General features: G+C 41.2%; 1 protein-coding gene across 2 annotated transcripts in view; it reads left to right on the forward strand.

The window, feature by feature from the left end:
• The window catches only part of DMC1 (DNA meiotic recombinase 1), a gene marked incomplete at both ends in the record, with an annotated part of 37,220 nt that extends 24,455 nt beyond the window's left edge, over positions 1-12,765 (forward strand). For both annotated transcript variants that reach the window (XM_080705988.1, XM_080705989.1), the window contains 2 exons: positions 8,191-8,307; positions 12,696-12,765. In XM_080705988.1, coding sequence (XP_080562114.1) covers positions 8,191-8,307; positions 12,696-12,765 — 187 coding nt within the window. The remainder of the gene's footprint in view (positions 1-8,190; positions 8,308-12,695) is intronic.
• Positions 12,766-13,092: the final 327 nt, after the last annotated feature.

Genomic DNA, 13,092 nt, shown 5'->3' on the forward strand with positions numbered 1-13,092 from the left:
TTAAACTGAAGAGAAATGGAAGATTTTTAAGGCTTGCTTTAAAAAGAGAAAATGAGTCACTGGCTCAGAGGGAGGAAGTGGGTTGCATTCAAATAAAACAGTACAAGTTAAAGAGCAATGTTCTTTCTTCAGGTGTGGGGAGGGAACATTGAAGAGGCCTAAACTGTCACTCTCAAGTTAGAAGGCAAAGAAAATCGATGAAAATTAGGTCAGATAGGGATTCTTGTTCTTATATTTGTAGAAAGTTTCAAAAAGAGTAAAACCAGTTTGAATTATCTCCCATAAAAAAATGAAAGGAGAAATTGAGAGGTGACAGAAAGGAAATAATTGAAGAGGGAGTTGAAAAGAGGAGGAGATGTATAAGGAAGAGAGCTAAGCAGAGAATCAGAAAAGGTAACAAAGGCTAGAATTTGTGCTGGTAAAGTCTGCTGTGAACCATCTTCACCTAGCCAAGTTGTAAGGAAACAGGATTCACTATAATTAGTATGTCCTAAAGTATATTAAATTATAACAGTACAGATTAAATACATGTCTTCATATAAAACACAAAAATTACCACATCTAAATGAAAAAAACAAGACAGTTTTAAACTAAAGGATTTTAAATGCTACTAGAAAACCTCCCATAAAGAAAATATCTTTGTTGCTTAGTGTTGAGGAACTCCAAGCTGCTGCTCGCCTGGGGCCTGTCAGAGAAATATCACTATAATTGGTATGAGTCCCCAAGTACACTGACAATAATTGAGGCTTATATCCCATGCATTATACTTGATTGCACATCGTATTAAAAAGGAACAAAATTACAGAGGCGAGGAGCTGCCATACAACACAGCAAAGCAGCAGCTCCAGATCCAGATTTTAGAACTGAGACGATCCAGCTGATGAAGGCCTGGAGATAACAAGCCAGAGCATCAGCCTGGGAGGCTGCACACCAGGCAAGCAATGTCACAGGCAACAAACGAGGCATGATGTCGCCATCCACTTTCCATTGTGCGTGTTCTCCTAAAATAAAAAGTCATCCTAGAACATTTGCAGTCTTATAAATGTACAGTTTATTCTCTATGGATGTCACCTACTATTTAACATGGTTAGCATAAATTAAGGGGTAATATGTTTAGAGGGGAAAAATCATTAAACCAGGGTCACTGGCCTGGTGAGCCTATGCAAAGCATTTAAACTATTTGACTTTAATCCCATCCTTATATACTTAAAATTAAGAGAACTTATATTTATTGATGACTTACCATGTGCCAGATGCTTTCATGCATCATTTTATAGCACTTTCATGTGACCCCAGAAACTCAGCCTCCTGTGCTTTCTATGAAGCCAATCTCAACATGTGGTTGCATCCCTCCCTGCCCAACCCCCAGAACCCCAGAAATTACATCTTCAAAATGTTGGGAAAAGTATAGGTTTTTTAAATATATATTTTTGGAGCAGACAGAAGGGAAGTGTTATTTAACAAAACTTCTTAAACATACTCTTTTAAAAAAACATCTCTTTTTCCAAAATTATTCTCTTTTGGCAGAATTCTTTTCCCCCCACGTTTTCCTAATCCCAAAGCCTCCTCCTCATTCTTGGGTTAGTTCATTGAGCCTTTCTCTCCTCAATGAACCCCTTCTCAAAAATCCCATCTGTAAGCTTGCCCCTTATACATCAAAGGCACCAGGAGTTCCCGTTGTCCCTCGGCTTGCCTTGGCCTCTGTCTCACAAGGTCCACACTCCTACCACAATTTAAGATGGTATTATGAGTATTCCTCACTTATAAAAGTGGGAACTTGGCATGCTTACTGCTTGCCTTATCCCAGTTTAAAAATCAGAAAGTGAAGATTTGAACCCAGGTACATTTAACTTCAGAGTGGATGTTCTTTCAGTGTCGCCATGCTACCCTCCCATCAATCTATCTCATCCCATAACTCTGTACTTCAAAGTACCCAAAGACTCTAAGTTGAAGTTGGGGGCCACAATGTTCTGGGTCAACCCAGAACTACCTTCAATAATAAAATGTGCCACATCCTGTTAACCAGAGTGAAAGAAATGAATACTTTCTCTCAGTTCCTCCTTATTCCTCAGATCCACCCTATCTTTTCCTCTCTTTACTAAACTGCCCAGTCTCCTGAGAACAGAGGAAAGGAGAGGGGAAGAAACTGTAAAACAAGATAAGATGGTAGCTAGGCCTAGTGACACATGCCTGTAATCCCAGTACTTGGGAAGCTGAGACAGGAGGATCACAGGTTCAAAGCTAGCCTCAGAAACTTAGCAAGGCCCTCTGCAACTTAGACCCTTTTTCAAAATAAAAATAAAATAGGCCAGGGGGATAGATCAGAGCTAGAAGAGCTAGAATGCCTCTGGGTTCAATCCCCAGTAAAACACACACACACACACACACACACACACACACACACACACAGAATAGGGTAATGGAGGGTGGTTTTCTGGTGCTATTTTAACTTGGTCAGACATAAAAGTAAATTAAAGCCCTCTAAAAGAATGTGGAGTGCTATTAAACTTTCTTTTCTTCACCTCCAAGACTTGGTTATAACTACTAGAATAGTCAGGAAGTTCAAAGAAACTTTAAGAAAAATTTCTTGGTCTACATTTTATTGAAAAAGTGATGGTTTACTTATTTATTTATTTTGAAATAGGGTCTCACTAAGTTGTGGAGAGCCTCACTAAAGTAGCTGAGGCTGTCCATGAACCACGATACTCCGGTCTCAGCCTCCCCAATGCAGGGATAACAAGCATGCACCACCATGCCCAGCTAAGAGTGATGGTTTAAATCATTAAGCTGGGCCTGGGAGGCTGAGACAGTACTTGGGAGGCTAAGACAGGGAGATCCCAGGTTCACAGCCAGCCTCAGATACTAAGTGAAGCCCTCCACAACGTAGTGAGACCCCATTTCAAAATAAAGAATAAAAAAATAGGACTGGGGGTGTAGGTTGGTAGAATGCCCCTGAGTTCAATCCCTAGTACTGCAAAAATAAATTAGTAAAATAAAATAAAATAAATAACTGGGCATGGTTGTACACACTTATAATCCCAGTACTTGGGAGGCTGAGACAGGTGGATTGTGGTTCTCCATACTCCTGTGTCAGCTGATGGCTTCAGCTATTTAGTGAGGTCCTCAGAATCTTAGTGAGACCTTGTTTCAAAATAAAGGATAAAAATAGGACTAGGGGTATAGCTCGGAGGTAAAATGCTCCTGGGTTCCACCCCCAGTACCACACACAAAAAAGGAATTATTTAGTTATATAATGATAGTTGCCATTTATTGAGGACCTCTTATGTGCCAATATTGCTGTAAGGGTAGAAGTAATATATTTACATGACCAGGTATAGTTTCTGGAACACATATAGTAGATGTCCAGTGAGTCATATTAGATATAGCTTGAATCCTCGTGACAGCCCTAAAAGGTAAGATCTTTTTATTTCCATTTTACTATGAAAGAAAACCAAGGTTTGTGAAAATAACTAGCCTGAGGTAAGTAGGTAGTAAGTGTTTAGTCAGGATTAGGAAAGTAGATAAGCAATAGGAAGTGTAGTCATGGGACTAACGCCTTGCCTGACTGAGGCCCCACCATTCCCGTCAGGAGCATGCCAGTAACCTAAAGTCTTCTCACTAGGCCCCGCCCACTTCTGGAGGTTTCCAGCCTCCAGTGGTGCCACTCTGGGGATCACGCCTTTAACACTTACATCTCTAGGGCACATTTAAGATCCAAACTATAGCAGTGATGGATAGAAAGAGGAGGGAGGGAGCTTCTCCCTTAGGGCTTTTGTTTTCTTCATGGAGTAGCAGACAGTGTCACCCATAGTGAGGGGACAGGAGTGGAAGAGGGGGCTTAAGGAGGTGACTGAAGGCCTATAAGAGAAGTGGAGCTAACTATGTCCTGTAGGAGAACCACTGATCAGCACTGCCAGACCATCTGTGAAAAGCAGTAACGTAGCTGTCAAGACTTCTGTTTGCCCATTTAGCTAACCCTGACTACTCTCTGTTCTTGCAATAGAAATTTCCAGTTAGTCACAACTTTATTTTTTCTAACTACTGTGAAATCACTCACCTTTCTGCAGTTCAATATTCTCCTTGAATTGTGTGTGTGTGTGTGTGTGTGTGTAACTGGGGATTGAACCCAGGGGCATTCTACCTCCGAGTGACACCCACACCTATTTTTTATTCTTTATTTTGAAACAAGGTCTCACTAATTTGTGGAGGGCCTCACTGAATAGCTAAAGCTGTCTGAGAATCCATAGTCCTCCTGTCTCAGCCTCCTAGGTACTGGGATTACAAGCATGCATCAGCAGGCTCGGCCTCCTTGGGATTTTTTTGGATTCCACATCTTAAGCTCAGAAAACACTGTTGAGTGCATTTTTGAGCATCAACTGTGTAGTTGATGGCTACAGCATTAAATGCAATAAATGCTCTTAAGGAATTTAGTGATAGGGAGTAGAAGAACTGCAGATGAATCTAAGTGATGCATAATAGTAAGTAGTTAATGAGACCTTGTTTCAAAATAAAGAATAAAAATAATAGGACTGGGGGTGTGGCTCAGTAGAATGCCCCTGGGTTCCATCCCCAGTATTGGAGAAAAAAAATTGTATTGATCCATAAGCATTTTGAGAGAACTCACTTACCTTCTCCCTCATCCCCTGAGTGTTTTATTGCTTTCCTGTCCCTTCTGCTGCTGGAAAAGCAACTCAGCCTTCCGACTCCTCACCTGTGGTCAGCTGCCACTGCCTGGTTGCTGCTTTCTTGTTAGTGTCTCACTCTAAACATTTACTGTCTGTTCTTGTTCTTATGTTACATCTGATGAATCTTAAACAATCTCATCCAAACCCCAGCCATCGATTTTCTAGTCCCAAACTCAGAGCCATTTAATCAAGCACAGTTTCTATCAGCAATTCTCTTACCAGAAAGTCTCTTATCCCACTAGCCTACCTCCAGTCTACACATTTAACCTCATGCCAGTCAGCCACATCCTCACTAGACCAAGCCTTAAGTTTAGAGTGAGCTTAAGCGTGGTGGTGCACACTTGTAATCCCAGTACATGGGAGGCTGAGACAGGAGAAGTGCAGATTCACGGCCAGCCTCAGCTATTTAGTGAGGCCCTCCTCCGCAATTTAGTGAGAACCTGTTTCAATAACAATGAAAAATAGGGTTGGGTGGAGGTGTAGCCTGGAGGTAGAATGCCCCTGGGTTCAATTTCCAGTACTGCAAAAAAAAAAAAAAAAAAAAAAAAAAAGAATCTTGAACACTTCATGGAGCAAGCACAATTTGTGTTCTCTCAGAACTAAAGCTATTATACTATATCACAGTTTATTTTAACCAAGTATAACCTGTTAATTTATGCTTGATTCCTTTCATTTATTTATTTTTTCGGTGCTGGAGATGGAACCCAGGGCATTCTACCTCTGAGCTACACCCCCAGCCCTATTTTATATTCTTTACTTTGAAACAGGGTCTCACTAAGTTGCAGTGGGCCTAAGTAGCTGAGGCTGCCGTGAACTGTAATCCTCCTCTCTCAGCCTCCCAATTAGTAGGATTACAGTTGTACTTCACCACACCTGGCTTTGCTCAGGTCCTTTTATTGATTATTTCTAGGCCTAGGTTTTCTCCTGCACCATTTGAGGTTATCAAGTTAATTTCTTTTCCTGCATTCTACTAATATGATTTTTTTTTTTTTTTTTGTACTGGGAATTGAATCCAGGGGCTTTCTACTTCCAAGCTACACTCCCAGCCCCATTTTTTTTTTATTCTTTATTTGGAAACAGGGTCTCACTACATTGCAGAGGGCCTCACTAAGTAGCTGAGGTTGTCTGCAAACCTCATTCTCCTATCTCAGCCTTCCAAGTATTGGAATTACAAGTCTGTGCCACCACTCCTGGCGTACTAATATGATTTATTATTGATTATTTATGTTAAATTGCACTTGTATTCTTGGGGTAAATTCTACATGATCATGATTATTTACCTTTTAATATACTGCTGGATTCAATTTGGTAGTATTTAGTAGCAGATTTTTGCAACTGGGCTTTTGAAGGATTCACTATTAGGGTAATTAAGAAATTCACTTCTTATGATGGGATAGTTCACTCGTGAGGATGTCTCTCAAGATGAGTGTCAATATTTGTAACTTCCTTGCCATCCTAATATATTTTCTGAATTCTTATGCAGACATAGTAAGAGCTCATCACTTAAATATCCTTATTTAGAGGAATAAACGTTGGGTAACAATGACAGAGCTATTTCCAAGATTGTTTTCAATGCAAACTCATAACCAAAACAATACTGAAGGATTCTTTCATGCGGTCAATGAACAAGAAAGAGATCCTTAATCTGGGGTGTGTGTGTGTGTGTGTGTGTGTGTGTGTGTGTGTGTTTTGTGGCACTAGGGATTTAACCTAGAGGCATTCTACCTCTGAGATACAACCCTGCCCCTATTTTGTTTTTATTTTGGAACAGGGTCTCACTAGGTTGATGATTTTCACTACTTGCTGAGGCTGTCTTCAAACCTGGGATCCTCCTGTCTCAGCCTCCCAAGTACTGGGATTACAAGTGTGCGCCACGACATCCAGCATCAATCTGCTTCTACTTACATAGCAGAGAAAATTAGAGTAGTTCTTATTTGTTAGACCAGAATAGTGCTTGGCATATAACTGGCCATTAGTAAATACTTCTGGTGAACAAATGGATAAATAAATGCAGAGTATTTTGTAAAGAAACAATTCCTTTTTGTGTGTGTGATACTGGGGATGGAACTCAGGAGCATTGTATCTCCAAGATATACCCTAGCCCTATTTTTTTTGTCTTTTTTTTTTTTTTTTTGGTGGTACTGGGGTTCCTGGAAGCCCTTCTACCTCTGGGCTACACTCCCAGACCTATTTTTATATTTTTATTTAGAAACAGGGTCTCCTAAGCCAGCGCGCGCGGCTGGCTTCGAACCTGCGCGATCCTCCTGTCTCTGCCTCCCAAGCGCGGGGATTACAAGCGTGCGCCACCACGCCCGGCTTTTTTGTCTTTTTTTTTTTTGTTTGTTTACTTTTTATTATTTCACTCTTTCTTTCTTTTTCTTTTTCTTTTTCTTTTTTTTTTTTTTTTGTGGTACCAGGGATGGAACCCAGGGGGATTCTACCTCTGAGCTACGCACCCAGCCATATTTTTTATTATTTATTTTGAAACAGAGTTTCACTGAGTTGCACAGAGCCTCACTAAGTAGTAGTTGAGGCTGTCTGCTAACCACGATTCTCCTGTCTCAGCCTCCCAAATGCTGGAATTACAAGCGTGCACTACCACACTTGGCCTTTTCTTATTTTTGAAACATGTTCTCACTGAGTTGCAAACAACCTTGCTAAGTTATGTTGAGGCTGTCCTCAAACTGCAATCCTCCAGTCTCAAATCCCAAATGCTGGAATTACAAACATAACATGCACCACAACGCCAGGCCCAGAAAAAATTCTTAACCACAAGGTTTATCCTGACAGTGAACAATGCTTCATTTGTGCTTTTTAAATAGCAATTTAAAAAGTCAAACAAAGCACGGACGATGTATCATAGAAATCTCAGAAGCCTTAGCTAGGTTGTGTTGCATGCTTGTAATCTAAGCACTTGGGAGGCTGAGACAGGAGGATTTCATAGCCAGCTTCAGCTACTTAGTGAGAGGCTCTGCAATTTACTGAGACCCTGTTTCAAAATAAACAAATGAAAAGGAGGGCTGGGGGTATAGCTTTGAGGTAGAATCCCCTGGTAATGGGGATGGAACCCGGCATTCTACCTCTTAGCTATATCCCCAGTCCTATGGTATCAATTAATTAATCAATTGGGGATATAGCTAAGAGGTAGAATGCCGGGTTCCATCCCCATTACCCCCCCCCACACACACACACACAAGAAACCTAGATGTGTTAATGAGGTAGGGCAGTAGCTCCAACCCCCCCCCCCCACACACACACAAAAGAAACCTAGATGTGTTAATGAGGTAGGGCAGTAGCTCCAACCCCCCCACACACACACACACAAAAGAAACCTAGATGTGTTAATGAGGTAAGGCTCCAACCCCCCCCCCCTGCCCTGCAGTTTATGAAGAAGTCTCTACTTATTTAGAATACACACGTACTCCACCCTCCAGCACTCCACAGACAGGTCGCCTTCTAATTGAAAATATGTCAGGAAACCTGAATAGGTGTTCTATTAATTCAGCTTTCAGGCAGACCCCAAAAAACCCATCGGAGGACACATTCTGGCTCATGCTTCAACAACAAGAATAAGCTTGCGAAAGGGAAGAGGAGAGCTGAGAATCGCCAAGATTTATGACAGGTAAATATTTTCTTATTCTTCATCAAGTTCTTGTGCATACGATTTTAAATAGAACTGCTGCTCCTGCGAGGCTATAATTATTCCACCAGCAGATGCTACATGTTTAACTTTCCTTCTCAAAGTTTACTCCGTTGACTGGGAAGCCCCTACTGTGTGCTGGGGCCCAGGGATGCAAGGGTTCATTGACGTGTATACTTGGTCCCCGACCTTTCGAAGCACACAGAGAGTGAAATCACGTCAATTCCAACTAAAGAGTGCTAGGTGCGGGAGACGCGTAGAGGGAGGGAGTACGCTCTCCTGTCTCTGCCACTGCTTTTCAGGTTGGAGTTAAGATGTTACTTTCTTTTTCTTTTCTTTTCTTTTTTTTTTTTTTTTTTTTTTTTTTTTTTTTGGTGGTACTGGGGATGGAACCCTTCTACCTCTGGGCTACACTCCCAGACCTAATTTATATATGGAAACAGAGTCTCTTAAGCCAGCACGGCTGGCTTTGAACCTGCGTGATCCTCCTGTCTCTGCCTCCCAAGCGCGGGCATTACAAGCGTGCGCCACCATGCCTGGCGCTCCCCTTTTGCCTTTTATCACCTCTTTCTGTAGAAATCCCTAATTCATAGATACAGCCATAAATAAAATAGTTAATAAATGGCAGCTAACCAGTCACCATAACTTGGCTGTAATAACAGAACAGAGTAGCAGCAGATTCTTTTTCTCTGGACAGTGGTCTTCAAATTTCTATTTATGGCCTAGTCTTTAATCAAGTTTTGATTGATGGTTTCTGTTTTTATTTTATGGTGCTGAGGATTAAACCCAGGTCCCCATGCATGCGAGGCAAACATTCTACCATTGAGCAACATCCCTGGCCAAGTTCTAAATATTCATTTCCAACAGCTTGCAGAATTTCTCTAAATGAATGTCCCACAGGAACCTCAAACTCAATATACCTTAACTTAATTTCTTATTCTTCTCTTTCTTATACATAAAACAGGCTCTTTCATGCATCCCCATTTTTTGGTACTAGGAGTAGAATCTAGGGGCATTCTGCCTCTGAGCTACACTCAGAGACTTATTTTATTTTTTGTTTCAGAACAGTCTTGCTAGGTTGCTGAGGGTCTGGCTTGGTTACTGAGGATTGCCTCTAACCTATGATCCTCCTATTTCAGCCTCCCATGTACAGGAATTACAGCCATGCCCCACCATGCCCAGCCATCCCCTCTTTTTTATGTTATTACCTCTACCTGGAATACCCTCTTTCTGTCTCTTTAAAGGCTTCTTTTATGCCTGGCATGGTGGCACACACTTGTAATCCCAGCATATGGGAGGCTGAGACAGGAGGATTGCAGTTCATGGACAGCCTCGGCTACGTAGTGAGGCCCTTTGCAGCTCAGTGAGACCCTGTTTCAAAATAAAGAATGAAAAATAGGGCTGGAGGTATAGCTTCAAGGTAGAATGCCCCTGGGTTTCATCCCCAGTACCGCAAAAAAAAAGGGCTTCTTTATTCTTTAATTGTTATCTATAAAGCCTTTCTTAATCAACATAGCCAGGCGTGTCTCGTTTCTTTAAGTTGTGTAATGTTGATACTGATGTAATGAAGCAAAATTTACATCATGGTATAGATGCTAGCATATTTGTCACATGTCCATAGCTCACCTGTTAAGACTTAACCAAGAATCATTTTTGTACAATCTGTTCAGTCTAGGATATGGTAAGTATGACTTCCAAAAAATTAAAAAGTTGGCTTTCTTGCACATAAATATAACATGAACATATTTCAAACATTTTATTTAAACTCATTTAATGAGGGAGAATTAGAATTTGAGTGGTATGTAGTCTCAAAAGAATACTGAAATAAGCTAGGCGTGGTGGCATATGCTTATAATCCTAGTACTTGGAAGTCTAAGACAGGAAGATTGCAGGTTCCAGGACAGATTCAGCAAATAGTGAAACTCTCATTAACCTAGCAAGATCGTGTTTCAAAATAAAAACAAAATAGGAATAGGGATGTAACTTGGAGGTAAAATGCCCCTAGGTCCAATCCTTAGTGCCATACAAAAGAATGCTGAAATAAATTCAATTTGCTGTATGCAAAACCAATTAGTAGCCCACCAGGTAAGGAAACATAGCATCTTTCTGCTGAAGGGAAGTCAGCTGCTGCTTTACACAGTGAAATCCAGTGTCCGCTCATTTGTACTGCTCTCCACAAGAATCATCTGCACTGCTCTCTGTTTTCTATAATATCTACTCCTACAGAGTTGTGGAATAGGTTAAAAGTTAAAAATTTAAAGAAGTCAGGTATGGTGGTGCATGCTTGTAATCCCAGCATTCAGGAGGCTGAGAGCAAAGGATCATGGTTCACAGACAGCTTCAACTACTTGGTGAGGCCCTTCACAGCTCAGTGAGACTCTGTTTCAAAATAAAGAATAAAAAATAGGGATGGGGGTGTAGCTCAGAGGTACAATGCTCCTGGATTTCATCCCCAGTACCACAAAAATAAATAAATAAATAAATAAATATAAAAATAAACAGACTAAAAAGTATGGCAAAACTCTCAGAAACTTAGTGAAACGTGTTTCAAAACAAAAAATAAAAAGAGCTGGGGGTATAACTTAGGGGTAGAATGTCTCTGGTTCAAGCCCCAGTATCACACAGTAAAGGGGGAGGGGGCCAGGGATGTAGCTCAGTGCTAGAGTACTATTAGGTTCAATCCCTAGTACTGAAAAAAAAAGTACTATACATATGTAGTCAACTAAGGAATGGTGAATTGAATTATAAATTCATTAAAACTGAGTCAAGAGCCAGACATGGTGGCGCACACTTGTAATCCCTGCACTTGGGAGGCTGAGACAGGAGGATCGTGCAGGTTCGAAGCCAGCCTCAGCTACTTAGTGAGGCTCTCAGCAACTTAGTGAGACCCTGTTTCCAAATAAAATATAAAATAGGGCTGGGAGTATAGCCCGGAGGTAGAGAGCCCCTGGGTTCCACTCCCAGTACCACACACACACACACACACACACACACACACACACACACAAAAAGAGTCAATATTTGCAAGACAATATTCAAAGATAATACCTCACATAGTTTACATTTCCTCTTCTTCTTCTTCTTCTTCTTCTTCTTCTTCTTCTTCTTCTTCTTCTTCTTCTTCTTTTCCTTCTTCTCCTTCTCCTCCTCCTCCTTTTTTTTTTTGCGGTACCGGGGATGAGACTCTGGGGCATTCGATCTTTGAGCTACACCCTCTGCCCTATTTTTTATTCTTTATTTTATTTATTTATTTAATTATTTAATTAATTATGCATTTATTGGTGGTACTGGGGATGGAACCTTTCTACCTCCGGGCTCTACTCCCAGACCTATTTTTTATATTTTTTATTTGGAAACAGGGTCTCTTAAGCCAGCGAGGCTGACTTCGAACCTGCGCAATTCTCCTGTCTCTGCCTTTCAAATGCGGGGTGGGGGGTTACAAATGTGCGCCACCACGCCCAGCTTATTCTTTATTTTTGAAACAGGGTCTGACTGAGTTGCAAAGGGCCTCACTAAATAGTAGTTGAGGCTGTCTTTGAACCATGATCCTCCTGTCTCTGCCTCCCAAATGCTGGGATTATAAGCATGCGCCACCACGCCCGACTTTCTTCTTCTTTTTTTTTTTTTTTTTTTTTGGTACGGGGGATGAAACCCAGGGGAGTTCTACCTCCAGGATACACTCCCACCAGACCTATTTTATATTTTATTTGGAAACAGGGTCTCACTAAGTTGCTGAGGCTGGCTTCAAATCTGCGTGATCCTCCTGTCTCAGCCCCCCAAGTACTGGGATTACAAGTGTGGGCCACCACGCCTGGCTCTAATTTACATTTCTATGGACAATAACAATGTGCATTACTTATAGTTAGCTACAACTTACAGAGTTGTGAAGTAGATCAAAGACCACGAGGACACAGAGTCTTCATAGAACAGGGGAACTAGAAGGATGGGCTGCACGACCCATGTTTTCATTGGAGGCACTCAGTCATCTTTCAGTTCATCTCAAAGTCTTCGACAGTTTCCCTACGTTAGTCAGTATAAATGTGCGTACTCCCATAGAACCAAATAGGCCCCTCAGGTCCACTGCACAGTTCCTGACACTAACTGAAAGAACATTCAGTTGTTCCTTTTGCCTATTTCCAAGTTTGGGATCATTTTTTTAAATGTGCAGAACCTTACATATAGAAGTTGTTTGACAAATGTTTGTGAGAGTTAATAATACTTGTAGGTAAATTCTGTGGTCCACATTTAGCTGTACCAACTCGGAGATGTCTCTGGAGACAGACTGATGGGAGTGCGATGCCTGTGACATGATTACAGTATTTATAGAAACAGAGCTTTTTATACACTTCTGTTCCCTTGTATTCTGCTAGCCCCGAGATGCCTGAAAATGAAGCCACCTTCGCAATAACTGCTGGAGGAATCGGGGATGCCAAGGAGTAGGTGGTGAATTGATGCAAATTGCTTCTCAGTGCTCATTAGGAGCTGAAGAAATGGAAAAGCAGCCTTGCATTTCAGACCTTGAAATAAAAGCTTTTTTTCATATGTTATTAAAGGAAAGTCAGAAAAAGGGAGTTAAATCTTATATTTATCTCAAAAGTCCTTGAAATATAGCTATACATTCATATTCTTCAATTGCTTATACAGGATTTGGGGAAGGGGAATCTGATTTCCTCACTCTGGCTTTTCAAAGTGAGCCACTAAGCAAATGGAAGGTCTAGGAACTCAGAAATGTCCTATCTCCTACAGACATCGCCTCCAATATTTTCC

The sequence above is a fragment of the Muscardinus avellanarius genome, assembly GCF_963383645.1.
Source record: "Muscardinus avellanarius genome assembly, chromosome: 11".
Lineage (NCBI taxonomy): Eukaryota > Metazoa > Chordata > Mammalia > Rodentia > Gliridae > Muscardinus > Muscardinus avellanarius.